The sequence below is a fragment of the Aegilops tauschii genome, chromosome 4 (assembly GCF_002575655.3).
Source record: "Aegilops tauschii subsp. strangulata cultivar AL8/78 chromosome 4, Aet v6.0, whole genome shotgun sequence".
Classification (NCBI taxonomy): Eukaryota; Viridiplantae; Streptophyta; class Magnoliopsida; order Poales; family Poaceae; genus Aegilops; species Aegilops tauschii.
In genome coordinates this window covers 372,586,653-372,600,454 of record NC_053038.3, presented here as the reverse complement: position 1 = coordinate 372,600,454, position 13,802 = coordinate 372,586,653, and the positions used below count along the sequence as shown (strand labels likewise).

At 42.2% G+C, this 13,802-nt stretch overlaps 1 protein-coding gene across 4 annotated transcripts; it reads right to left on the bottom strand.

Moving 5' to 3' along the window:
* Nucleotides 1-1,244: 1,244 nt before the first annotated feature.
* Nucleotides 1,245-5,880, bottom strand: LOC109757385 (O-fucosyltransferase 9). 4 transcript variants are annotated; one of them, XM_073496769.1, is made up of 6 exons: nucleotides 5,190-5,843; nucleotides 4,854-4,922; nucleotides 4,684-4,758; nucleotides 2,464-2,631; nucleotides 2,139-2,329; nucleotides 1,245-1,828 (listed from the first exon to the last, which is right to left on the bottom strand). In XM_073496769.1, exons 4-6 carry the CDS (start codon nucleotides 2,623-2,625, stop codon nucleotides 1,693-1,695), a joined length of 489 nt encoding a protein of 162 aa, XP_073352870.1. In that variant the 5' UTR covers nucleotides 2,626-2,631; nucleotides 4,684-4,758; nucleotides 4,854-4,922; nucleotides 5,190-5,843; the 3' UTR covers nucleotides 1,245-1,692. The 4 variants fall into 4 exon arrangements, with proteins under 4 accessions (XP_073352870.1, XP_073352869.1, XP_045083820.1 ...); XM_073496768.1 differs by having other exon boundaries at nucleotides 4,864-4,922; nucleotides 5,190-5,842; XM_045227885.2 differs by having other exon boundaries at nucleotides 4,854-5,880.
* Nucleotides 5,881-13,802: the final 7,922 nt, after the last annotated feature.

Genomic DNA, 13,802 nt, shown 5'->3' with positions numbered 1-13,802 from the left:
GAATAGCCTCCTGAGGTTGAGGTGTTCTTGTGCTTGGTGGCTTAGCGGGTGAGAGCTGGATGAACTGCTCGATCCGGATCCCCCCTACTGTGGTAGCTAGCTCTACTTATATAGGCCCTGGTCCTCTTCCCAAATATTGAGCGGGAAGGGAGCCAACAACGGCAGGCGAATTTAAAGGGGGACAGCTAGTACAAGCTATCCTGACAAAAGTGGTCTTCGCCTGCGAAAAGCTCTGGTGGTGACGCCGTCTTGGGCTCCACGATGACCTCCATCTTGCCGTCCTCCTGGTCTTGGTCTCATTGCACCGATATAGCAACCTTTGTCTGATGCCTCGGTACTCCTCGTCTGCGCTGGCCTCCTTAGCACCAAAGAGGAAACAAGGACGCTGCGCGCGCTGGCGCCCGCCTGGTGTCGATCGTCATGGCTCACGTCACGGGAGCCTCATGAGGTTTGCTCCGCCTTGATATCTCCGCTCCTCGTGAGCCTGCCTGACTAGGCCACTCCTGAGGAGGTCTTGCGTCGCCCGCCTCGTGAGGCTTGGCCCCTCGCGAGGGTCTTGGATGCTTTGTTGATGAAGATAGGTCGTACGGCCTGCTGACTTAGCCATGCCGCGGGCCGCAGGCAGGAAAGTCTGGGGACCCCTTTTCCAAGAACGCCGACATTATGATTATTATTAAAAAGTATTAAATTCGAAATAGACAATTTCATTTACTTGAAGCACTTGAAGAAAGAGAACTTAGACATAATTTTACGCAATGCTCATTTAACCTGTGAAGGACTACGCAATGCTCATTTAACTTGTGAAGGACAAAAATATTCCACAGTCTCTGAATGATGAACTAAACTAAATAAGAAATATATACAGTAAATTCATTCAAAGTAGAAAAGGGATACATGGTGTTATCTTAGTAAAAGAAATTACATCATTAGAAGAGAAAAGGGAAGAAAACCAAACATGAGATTGAGATTAATACATCTAGGAGGAGGTCGTAGACATCACTATGATCATTTTGCGGCCTGGGGAGCAAAGGATCCATGGTTTTTATATGCCTTCAACTCCTTGCGAAGACCCTGCAGCCATCACAATCATTCATGAGGGGAAACAGACACCTCAACAAGATTCTTGAGGAAGTGCCCAAGGAAAGAAAAAAGAACATTAGGTCTGAACTGTAAGAACATGCTCATAAATATGAATTGTCAAGGGCAAGATGAAATGCGAGAACAAGCACTGATGAGTAATGATATACTGAAAATTTCCTTTCTTTGTTGTTGTTAGCCCTTGTTTTTCAAATATACATCGAGGCACTCAGGTTGTACTCATATCTACAACCCAATCTCGTAGCTCTTTTCTCTTTACAACCTACATACAGATTGAACAAATGGAGATTGCTATATGGTGGACTACCTACAGATTACTAACTTTACAAAATCCCTCGCATCCTCTCAATTTCTGATACTATGGAATTCATTGTCATTAGGCACCTTTTGACCATTATATCCAGAATCGAACGGTTTGGGGTATGCCAGAGGGTTTCAGAATCTCCTGAGAAGCACCAAATGCTTTATTTCACTCCAGTTTTCATCATGACCATCAAATCCTGATCATGCAGTCAACAATGCCATGCCTTTGGTGCCTTTGTTGCACAAAGGCAGAGGATATGCATCCCTCAGTTATGTATGCTAATGCCTAGATCATATTCCATCTTGTTGGCACATGCAATCAGGCATTGGGAAGGTGTATATGGAATCATTAGGTTTCCTGAATGCGATGCCCCTTATGTCACTATGGTGCAGTATTTCCAGCATGTGGTGCTTGAATCGACTCCATCTGCAGTTCAAAGAAACAATTTGAGTTTCATACACCACTATATCCATTTACACGTTAAGCAAAGATGGGCAAATATTTAGAGCATGTATGTGAAGGTCAACTCGGAGATGTATTTCAATTTGTTAACATGGCTAATGCGTTCCGAAAAGTAGGGAATAGCTACAGTCTTGGATGGTGAAGGAATAACAAGGGCAGCGAACTGCTTCAGCAGTTTGATTTGGTGAAAGATTCCAGCATATACTCAAAACTGAAACTGATTCGGTGTGATTTGTAATACTTTGTTGATGATATAATGGCAGCTCAAACTGACCTGATATTTGGGTCGTCAAAAGATAAGACCAGCTTCCGTTTGTCGGGTTTTATTGTCTTTGCATTCCCTCCTAACAGGTAACGCCTGTGTCCCATCAAAAAGTGAGGGAAGTTCCCCCCTTGAGTCGTCACAAACACTTCGCTCTGAACACAGACGGTGTAATCTAATGCTGCTAACCGAGAAGAGTACCCCTACAGAGAATAGGTTGGTGAGCAACGGTATGAAGATTCAATGTGAATTGATGAACAGTTCAATGCATGCATATTCATCTGACATTCAGAACGACATCCAGCTAGGCTGATGGGCTGGCTGGCGGAAACAATACCTCAAACTCAGCAAGCTCTTCAGACAATGCAAGAGTGTCCTTGGTTTGTAAAAGAGGGAACATCCGGCGAAGGGGACCCATGTATTTTGCAGCATTGTATATTTTACCGGAGGCAACGTAGAGGAAGGTTGTATTGTCAAACCCCATGCCTCGCAGCATCATACCAATCTGCTCAAATTCAGTCACTTAACATATTAGCTCTAGTGAGTAGATTTACATATTTGAAAGCTTCTAAATTTGTTCTGAATGCTTCTAAATTTGTTTATTGACCTGAAGCATCACAAACTAAGCAACAAACATCAATTCTAGTATAACAGAAAATGTCAGCACCAGTGAAAATTGATGCTTCTAGTGACATCTGTTAGTAGTGAACAGAAAGATATAAGTTGATTAGTGTATACCATTTGAATGCTAAGAAACAGAAATTAAATATATAAAGCCCAGGTGGCTATAAATGGTCATGGAGGTAAAGCCCGATGAGAAATTATAAACCTGGCTCAAATATAAATGGAAGCCACCACAAACTCAATCTTGTAGCAGGATGCGAAACATGGCCACGAATCGTGTACCAATTATGCTAAAGAAATGTGAAAAAGAAGTGTCTTGTGTGTAAAAGCTTCTGCTTCTTTATTTCTGAAGTTCCTAGAGCTTGGTACACACAGGTTGCTCATACTCTTGATTTTCCGACCGATGTGAAAATTGTCTCATACCAAGGGAAATTACAAAGTAAAGTTTCTAAGCAAGCAGGGGGCGGTAAACTAATGATCTTTCTTTGGAAGACAGAATTGGATATGTTCTTTGTTTACTCGGAGTTTTTTTGGCACTGCACTGTCGAATTCTGATGATAACAGCTTAGTGCCATTCTAAGTTTGGTTCTGAATGATAACATCTTTTGGCCTTAATTTTTAATTCTTTGTAAGAAATACTTGGATATATAGTCCACCAAAAAACACATGAACTCAAGCAAGCATGCAATCTTCTTGATTGTTCCAATGACACTCAACCAATACGTGATGTATTTTTGACTCGTAGCCTGAATGCACAGATTTCGGATCTTGGTGGTCTTTGCTGTGTATAAACAAACGTAAATGAAGCCATCTGTCATCACTTTATGAACATCAACAACTAAAGCATAAAAATAAACCATGCATGCATGCAGGATTCATCAACGTCCTCCCCTGCTGGACTGCTAGTGAAATATTTGTCCTCGCCAGGTTATCTGTGATGTATTAAAGAGAACCAATGTACATGCGTATAGTTGATCTTGCAGAAACCAGTGCACTATTGAATTCAGCGAATCAGTTATGGTAAAAAGAAAAAGAAACACCGAGTTTGTAACATAGACGCGCATCATCAGGCACACTCCCACATCAATTGATGATTGGCATAGCCAAGGTTAAAGATATGTAGATTATAGGGATTAAGTTAACACAGTTGTCATGTTGGGGGGTACCTTATTGTGTCCATCATTTAAAGAATTGTCCGCCTATGTGGGGCACACATAAATTCAAACATGATTTTTCTCTCGTAGGGATAAGGTACAATTTCATATTAGTGTTTACAGCAAGTAAAGATTATGGGTATCTACTTTTCCTATTTCACAAAGATACTGACATCACCACAATGGTGACGAAGTGAACAAACCTTGGCAATGTAAGCAAAAAAAACAAACTTTTGCAAGAAAAGAAACTTTTCTAATCGATTTTAGTGTGACCCTATTTCTACAAAGAAGGTGTAATCTGTAAGCATCACCAAAGGAAACATCAGACGAACAAAACAAACGAAAGGCCACGATAGGAAGTAAAAAAATTGAATTCAGTGTGCGGAATATATGTTTATACACCCAGCCTAGAATCTGAGAATACAGTTTGCAGCCATAAATGCAATAAACGGAAGGAAAAACATAAGATTTGGTACATCCTTGACAAACTATTCATGTGTGCCATCTTGGCCAAAAACATAGGAAATCATGATCCTCGAAATGACAACTTTCGAAGTCCTAAAGCTCGCTAAGATGATTAATAAGCATAGAGCCAGAGTCAAGGCACAAAGAAATATCTGGAACGTAAAGCATGTCATCGTTTATTTCTACACCAAAGTATACTACTGCCGTAGTACTGCGCCATCTAATTACTAAGTGAAGAAATCATTGAAGCATGAATCACACAAACCAAACAATACTAAGCAACGGATAATTAAGGTCTAAATGCAGGCACATACCTCTGCTTATAGAAGTGTCTCTTACAGCACTCTATTTCATAACTTGATTACAGATTTAAGCTTCCAAGCATGCACCTAAGAACCAGACATGGCACCAATGAGCATTGATATATTAGCAAATATATTCCTTAAATTCAGAGGTGATAAAAAAAGAACACCCATTCAGTTACCATTTCTAACCTTTACACTTTCACTCCTCTTCCACGAAAAGGAGGCTAACTGAATAATATCTGTACTCACTGTGATAAGAATGATATTAGTTAAACACAAAGTAATGTCAGGTTACTGGATTAGTTGAAGGAACACTTTAGACAGCAAAAAAGAACAGTAGACCAATCACCGTTACTTCTGTTGTCACACAAAATTTCCGACAGATAAGCATCTAAGCATATAGAGAAAGGAACTCGACGAATTCATCAGAAAATGCAAATACAAATTGTTAATAGTGGCCACGGCCGCATTCCAAAGCTCCAGCCGCCAGCGGCACGACGACAAATGTTTCTCACCCGTCCGCCTCGCACGCTGCGGTCAGCCGCGAGCTCGCCTTCTCTCCCGTGCTCTCCCCTCCGCCGATCCCCTTCTTCCCTCCCGTCGCTCTCTCAGTTTTCGATCTGGAGCGGGAGGGACCGACGGAGCCATCCAGCGGCGGCGGCGCTGGCATGGGCCTGACGCGACCACGCAGCAGTCAGACAGGGGAGGAAGAGAGGTTGCGAGGTGGATCTGGTGGCGGTGATGCCGGGGCTTGAGGCGGAGAGGCGCTAGTCGCTGGGCCTCGCCGCCGGCCTCCTTTTTATCTCCCTTCTTTCTCTCCCTCGTTGTCCTCGTCTGCCACTCTTCGTCGCCCTTTGCCTGCAGGTCGGCGCCGTGGTGGGGATCCGGGAAGGAGGAGGGGGCGGAAGGGAGGAATGGTGCGGCGGCTGTGAGAAGGAGCGGGTGGCTGTGGATGCGGTTACTGCGGGGATCGAGGGAAACGGGGGCTAAGGTTTGGGCGGCGGCTGGCACGGGACTGGGAGGAGGGAGGAGGAGGTAGGAGGGGGGAGGGGGCCGACGACACGGCAGAGGAGAGGAGGCGGCCGAGGCGAGCTGGGAGAAGAGGGGCGACGACATGGGAGAGGATGGAGGGAGCGGGGAGGAGGGGACGAGCAGGGCTGGCGGCTAGCAAATTCCCTTGGGGACACGAACAAAGTTTACCCAGCCAACGAGCGTGCGAGACGAGCCCACCAGTCATTGGCCAACGAAAACAACCGTGAGGTGAAAATCGAGTTTGGCTGTTCTGAAGATCTAACGGCTTAGACGTGTTTGAGAGCCAGATCTGACGGCACACAAAAGCCCAATCGGGGGAGGTGAGTTGGCTAGCCTCATTATTGTTTTAAATGTCTCCCCTTTGCCTGAACGTCAAAGAGAGTAGGAGTAGGAGGGTAATATGGACACCGCGACGTCTGTCAAAGATTAGTTGGTACTGGAGAGACTATTTATTCCTCTCAACAAACTGATGACGAACTATAGCATTAAAATCTAGATAAGTAGGAGGCAACTCCATATCATTTTCACGAATGGGTACCTCAAGAAAATTAGCTAAACGGGTTGCATAAATTCCACCAAACAAATCTCCGCTAATACTGTTATGATGCAACCTTCGTGCAACAATAGCTCCCAAGTTATATTGTTTATCTCCTAATACAGCACTCTTGAGAACACTAAGATCGGGAACTCGCATGTGACATGCCTCGTCCTTACCGTTAATGCATCTACCTATAAAGAGAGCAAAATAATGTATGGCAGGAAAATGAATGCTCCTTATGGTAGCTTGCATGATTTCCCTAGATTCCCCCACAGTTAACTGGCAACAAAGTCTTTATATTCAGATTTGCAAAGTTCACTAGCACTGCCCCACTGCGGGAGTTTACAAGCAGTATTAAAATTCTCTAAATCCATGGTATAAGATTTATCATAAAGATCAAACAGGACCATGTGAGAATTGCGCGATGATGTAAATTTAAACCTTCTCACAAAGGAGTCAGTTAGGTAGTAATGTTGGGGGCACTTATCTGACATGAAGCCCTCGAGTTCAGCATTACGCACATACGCGTCAAATTCATCCTTAATTCTTGTTTATACCATGAAATTTTCTGACGGCCATTCACAAGGCCACACTTGAGCTTCTCTTGGTGGTTCATGGTCTGGCTCACGTATTGTGGGCCTGGGTCCTTACTTCCTTGAAGAACCACCTTGGTACATTTTCCTAAACATATTTCTTCCTCTGAAAAATTTCTGAAATTTTTAGTGACTCAAAATAAAAAGTGAACCAAACACAACAAAATTGATAGCAACTACTCCCACAAGTGCCTAGAGACTATATCATGCATTAGAACTACTTGGGACCAAATAAATTTGACATGCAAGCTCAAGAACAGGGTCTTCTAAGAAGCAATGGATAAAGCACTAGAACAAAAACTAATTGGACCATTGGAGGAGTCACATACCGAAGAACAATCCCCCAAAGCAGTTTTGTGAATGAAGCTTTGAGCAAGGAGATCGAAATCGCAGCAAAACGAGCTAGAACACGAGTTTGAGCTGTGTGGTGACTTTTTCTGGAGGAAGACGAAGTGTGGGGGTGCTGGAATAAGTGGAGGGGGCCCACGTGGGGCCCACGAGGCAGGGGGCGTGCTCAGGAGGGTGGGCGCGCCCTGGACCCTCGTGGCCAAGTGGTTGCCCCCTCTGGCGTGTTCTCAATGCCAGATATTCTTAAATATTCTAGAAAAAATCATATTTCAATTTCAGGGCATTTGGAGAACTTTTATTTTCGGGGTGTTTTTTATTGCACGAATAAATCAGAAAACTGACAGAAAATACTATTTTTGCTTTATTAAATCTAAATAACAAAAAATAAAAAGAAGGTACAGAGAGTTGTGCTTTCTAACTTCATCCATCTCATGCTCATCAAAAGGAATCCACTAACAAGGTTGATCAAGTCTTGTTAACAAACTCATTTCGAATCGCATGAAACCGGAGAATTTTCGAATAGCGCTAGGTTACCTCAACGGGGATATGCACATCCCCAATAATAAGAATACCATATTTCTTCTTGACGGTAGGAAGAGGAAATTCAAAACCTCAAATAGTAATCGTTGGAATTTTTCCAATAGAATTGATACTATGGACTTGAGGTTGTTTCCTCGGAAAGTGTACCGTATGCTCATTACCATTAACATGAAAAGTGACATTGCCTTTGTTGCAATCAATAACAGCCCCTGCAGTATTCAAAAAGGATTTGCCAAGAATAATAGACATACTATCGTCCTCGGGAATATCAAGCATAACAAAGTCCGTTAAAATAGTAACGTTTACAACCACAACAGGCACATCCTCACAAATACCGACAGGTATAGTAGTTGATTTATCAGCCATTTGCAAAGATATTTCAGTAGGTGTCAACTTATTCAAATCAAGTCTACGATATAAAGAGAGAGGCATAACACTAACACCGGCTCCAAGATCACATAAAGCAGTTTTAACATAGTTTCTTTTAATGGAGCATGGTATAGTTGGTACTCCTGGATCTCCAAGTTTCTTAGGTATTCTACCTTTAAAAGTATAATTAGCAAGCATGGTGGAAATCAGCTTCCAGTATCTTTCTTTTATTAGTAGGGATAATTAGATTTATGCCCCTAGTTGTGTCCCACTCATCTGTTTTACCCCTAATTTCCAAAAGTCACCGGTTTTGTCCAAGTCACTTTGATCCTCTTATGCTTTTGCCCTTTGACCGTTTGACCGTCAGTTTGAAAACTTCATAACTAATTCATACAAAATCAAAAAAATGCAAATAAGATACGAAAATGTTCAGAAAAACATCACCTATATGTTAGTGTCATTTGCATTCATGAAAAAAGTGTTGGAAAGTGCACATCCGAGTTTTAGCTCTTTTGATACCACCATGAATAGTAAACTCTAAAAAAATTCAAAAAAATTCAAAAAAAATATGATGGCAAAGAACGACAAGTGTTCTAAGTGCTTGCCAAGTTTCATTAGGGAACGACATTCGTGGAAGTCGTGGCAAAAAAATAATCTATTTTGGAGTGCTGATTTTTTTGTTGCCGCGGCACCCACGAATGTTATTCCCTGATGAAACTTGGCAGGCACTTAAAACATTTGTCATTCTTTGCCACCAAATTATTTTTGAATTTTTTTGAACTTTTTTAGATTTTACTATTAATGGTGGTAGCATAAGAGCTAAAACTCGGATGGGCACTTTCCAACACTTTTTTCATGAATGCAAATGACACTGACATATAGGTGATGTTTTTCTGAACATTTTGGTATCTTATTTGCATTTTTCTAATTTAGTATGAATTAGTTATGAAGTTTTCAAACTGACGGTCAAACGGTCAAAGGGCAAAAGCATAAGAGGAGCAAAGTGATTTGGACAGAACCGGTGACTTTTGAGAATTAGGGGTAAAACAGATGAGTGGGACACAACTAGGGGCATAAATCTAATTATCCCTTATTAGTAACAATATCTTTCATGTACTTAGCATAAGGATTCATTTTAAGCATATCAGTCAAACACATACGCAAGAAGATAGGTCTAATCATTTCAGCAAAGCGCTCAAAATCCTCATCATCCTTTTTCTTGGATGGTTTAGGAGGAAAAGGCATGGGTTTCTGAACCCATGGTTCTCTTTCTTTACCGTGCTTCCTAGCAACGAAGTCTCTCTTATCATAACATTGATTCCTTGATTGTGGGTTATCAAGATCAACAGCAGGTTCAATCTCTACATCATTGTTATTGCTAGGTTGAGCATCAACATGAACATCATCATTAACATTATCACTAGGTTCATGTTCATCACCAGATTGTGTTTCAGCATCAGAAATAGAAATATCATTGGGATTCTCAGGTGAGTCAACAACAGGTTCACTAGAAGCATGAAAGTCCTATCATTTTTCTTTTTCTTCTTCTTAGAAGGACTAGGTGCATCAACATTAGTTCTCTGAGAATCCTGCTCAATTCTCTTAGGGTGGCCCTCAGCATACAAAGGTTCCTGGGTCATTTTACCCCCTCTAGTCATAACTCTAACAACATTATCATTTTTCTTACTATTTAATTCATTGAGCAAATCATTTTGAGCTTTAAGCACTTGTTCTACTTGAGTGGTGACCATGGAAGCATGTTTATTAATAAGTTTGAGTTCACCTTTAACTCTAAACATATAATCACTCAAGTGTTCAATCATATAAGCATTGCGTTTCAATTGTCTACCAACATAAGCATTGAAGTTTTCTTGTTTAACAATAAAATTATCAAACCCATCCAAGCATTGGCTAGCAGACTTATAACGAGGAATATCACCTTCATCAAATCTATAGAGAGAATTTACCTTTACTACCTGTGTCGGGTTATCAAGACCATGTATTTCTTCAATAGGTGGTAAATTCTTAACATCTTCAACTTTAATACCCTTTTCTTTCATAGATTTATTTGCCTCTTGCATATCTTTAGGACTGAGAAATAGAATACCCTTTTCTTCGGAGTTGGCTTAGGAGTTGGTTCAGGAAGTGTCCAATTATTTTCATTAGTCAACATATTATTCAATAGCAATTCAGCTTGATCAACTGTTCTTTCCCTAAAAACACAACCAACACAACTATCCAGGTGGTCTCTGGAAGCATCGGTTAGTCCATTATAAAAGATATCAAGTATTTCATTTTCTTTAGAGGATGATCAGGCAAAGCATTAAGTAATTGGAGAAGCCTCCCCCAAGCTTGTGGGAGACTCTCTTCTTCAATTTGCACGAAATTATATATTTCCCTTAAGGCAGCTTGTTTCTTATGAGCGGGGAAATATTTAGCAGAGAAGTAATAAATCATATCCCGGGGACTACGCACACAATCAGGATCAAGAGAATTAAACCATGTCTTAGCATCACCCTTTAATGAGAACGGAAATAATTTAAGGATATAGTAGTAGCGAGTTTTCTCATCATTAGTGAATAGGGTGGCTATATCATTTAATTTAGTAAGATGTGCCACAATAGTTTCAGATTCATAGCCATAAAAAGGATCAGATTCAACCAAAGTAATTATCTCAGGATCAACAGAGAAATCATAATCCTTATCAGTAATACAGATAGGTGAAGTAGCAAAAGCAGGGTCATATTTCATCCTAGCATTCAAAGATTTTTCTTTCAGCTTAGCTAATAATTTCTTAAGATCATATCTATCATTGCAAGCAAAAAGTCTCTAGCAGTTTCTTCATCCATAACATAACCCTCAGGCACAACAGGCAATTCATATCTAGGGGGAGAATCTTCATCATCACTTTCATCAATATTATCAATTTCAATAATTTCATTCTCTCTAGCCCTAGCAAGTTGTTCATCAAGAAATTCACCTAGTGGCACAATATTATCAAGCATAGAAGTAGTTTCATCATAACTATCATGCATAGCAGAAGTGGCATCATCAATAACATGCGGCATATCAGAAGCAGAAGCAGGTTTAGGTGTCGCAAGTTTACTCAAAACAGAAGGTGAGTCAAGTGCAGAGCTAGATGGTAGTTCCTTACCTCCCCTCGTAGTTGAGGGATAAATTTTGGTTTCTCGTCTTTCAAGTTCCTCATAGTGATCAGCGGATATAAATCCCAAGTGACTCAAAGAATAGAGCTATGCTCCCCGGCAACGGCGCCAGAAAATAGTCTTGATAACCCACAAGTATAGGGGATCGCAACAGTTTTCGAGGGTAGAGTATTCAACCCAAATTTATTGATTCGACACAAGGGGAGCCAAAGAATATTCTCAAGTATTAGCAGTTGAGTTGTCAATTCAACCACACCTGGATAACTTAATATCTGCAGCAAAGTGTTTAGTAGCAAAGTAGTATGGAAGTAACGGTAACAGTGGCAAAGGTAACAGTAGCAGCTTTGTAGTAATTGTAACAGTGGCAACGGAAAAGTAACGAAGCAAGGATCAATATGTGAAAAGCTCGTAGGCATTGGATCAGTGATGGATAATTATGTCGGATGCGATTCTTCATGCAACAGTTATAACATAGGGTGACACAGAACTAGCTCCAATTCATCAATGTAATGTAGGCATGTATTCCGAATATAGTCATACGTGCTTATGGAAAAGAACTTGCATGACATCTTTTGTCCTACCCTCCCTGGCAACGGTGCCAGAAAATAGTCTTGATAACCCACAAGTATAGGGGATCGCAACAGTTTTCGAGGGTAGAGTATTCAACCCAAATTTATTGATTCGACACAAGGGGAGCCAAAGAATATTCTCAAGTATTAACAGTTGAGTTGTCAATTCAACCACACCTGGATAACTTAATATCTGCAGCAAAGTGTTTAGCAGCAAAGTAGTATGGAAGTAGCGGTAACAGTGGCAAAAGTAACAGTAACAGTTTTGTAGTAATTGTAACAGTGGCAACGGAAAAGTAACTAAGCAAAGATCAATATGTGAAAAGCTCGTAGGGATTGGATCAGTGATGGATAATTATGTTGGATGCGATTCTTCATGCAAAAGTTATAACATAGGGTGACACAGAACTAACTCCAATTCATCAATGTAATGTAGGCATGTATTCCGAATATAGTCATACGTGCTTATGGAAAAGAACTTGCATGATATATTTTGTCCTACCCTCCCGTGGCAGCGGTGTCCTATTGGAAACTAAAGGATATTAAGGCCTCCTCTTAATAGAGTACCGGAACAAAGCATTAACACTTAGTGAATACATGAACTCCTCAAACTACGGTCATCACCGGGAGTGGTCCTGATTATTGTCACTTTGGGGTTACCGGATCATAACACATAGTAGGTGACTATTGACTTGCAAGATAGGATCAAGGACTCACATATATTCATGAAAACATAATAGGTTCAGATCTGAAATCATGGCACTCGGGCCCTAGTGACAAGCATTAAGCATTGTAAAGTCATAGCAACATAAATCTCAGAACATAGTGGATACTAGGGATCAAACCCTAACAAAACTAACTCGATTACATAATAAATCTCATCCAACCCATCACCGTCCAGCAAGCCTACGATGGAATTACTCATGCACGGCGGTGAGCATCATGAAATTGGTGATGGAGGATGGTTGATGATGACGACGGCGACGGATTCCCCTCTCCGGAGTCCCGAACGGACTCTAGATCAGCCCTCCCGAGAGAGATTAGGGCTTGGCGGCGGCTCCGTATCATTAAACGCGGTGAATCCTTCTCTTTGATTTTTCTCTCCCCGAACATGAATATATAGAGTTGGAGTTGAGGTCGGTGGAGCACCAGGGGGCCACGAGGCAGGGCCCCCCCTCGTGGACAGGGTGTGGGTCCCCCTGGTCTTGATTCTTTCGCCATGAAGTTTCAAGTCATTCCGATAACTTTTATTTCTGCACAAAAATAACACCATGGCAATTCTGCTGAAAACTGCGTCAGTCCGGGTTAGTTCCATTCAAATCATGCAAGTTAGAGTCCAAAACAAGGGTAAAAGTGTTCGGAAAAGTAGATACGATGGAGACGTATCAGACCGTGCGCGATCTTGGGCACTCCCGCCCCGCATCAATTCCTTTACCCAAATTTTAGTAGCCGTCGTACTTCAACCGTCGCCCACACTCCTCCAGCACCGACCTTATAGTAAAATTGCAGTAGCCGAGGCATTTGAACCGTCGCCCTCCATCGTCCACCACCATCTCCACCCACCATTACTAAAACTTTCAGTAGCTGCGGCGTATCCTCAAACACCACCCCCCCTCCACAGTCCCCCACCCGCCCCCTCCCCCCTCGAACCCTAGCTCGCGGCCGCCGCCGGCGCCGCCACCAACCCCTGCCGGTCTGCCCGTTCCTCCTAGCTTAGATAATAAAGTTCAGGTTACCCAGCGATTCCCATACCGTCGCCCCACTCCCCTGAGTTTTTAGATGAGGCCTGCGGTGTCCCTCCCCGCCAGATCCACATCCCCTGCTCCAGAACATCGCAGCTTAAGCTCGACCATGTATCCCGGGGAGCCCGAGGAGCGTTCGGCCAAGAAGAGGTTTATCATGGCCTCTCCGGCGGACGTTGGCGAGGTGGCCGCCGTTCGCCCCGACCTGTCAATCCTGGAGCAACACGTCGCCG

Bases quoted from the DNA above. Each gene is read 5' to 3' on its own strand.
- LOC109757385 (XM_045227885.2), bottom strand. From the start codon at position 2,625: ATGATGCTGCGAGGCATGGGGTTTGACAATACAACCTTCCTCTACGTT. The intron at 2,330-2,463 runs GTATTGTTTCCG...TATTCTCTGTAG, and splicing joins AAGAGCTTGCTGAGTTTGAG to GGGTACTCTTCTCGGTTAGC. The intron at 1,829-2,138 runs GTCAGTTTGAGC...TTTGAACTGCAG, and splicing joins TTTGACGACCCAAATATCAG to ATGGAGTCGATTCAAGCACC.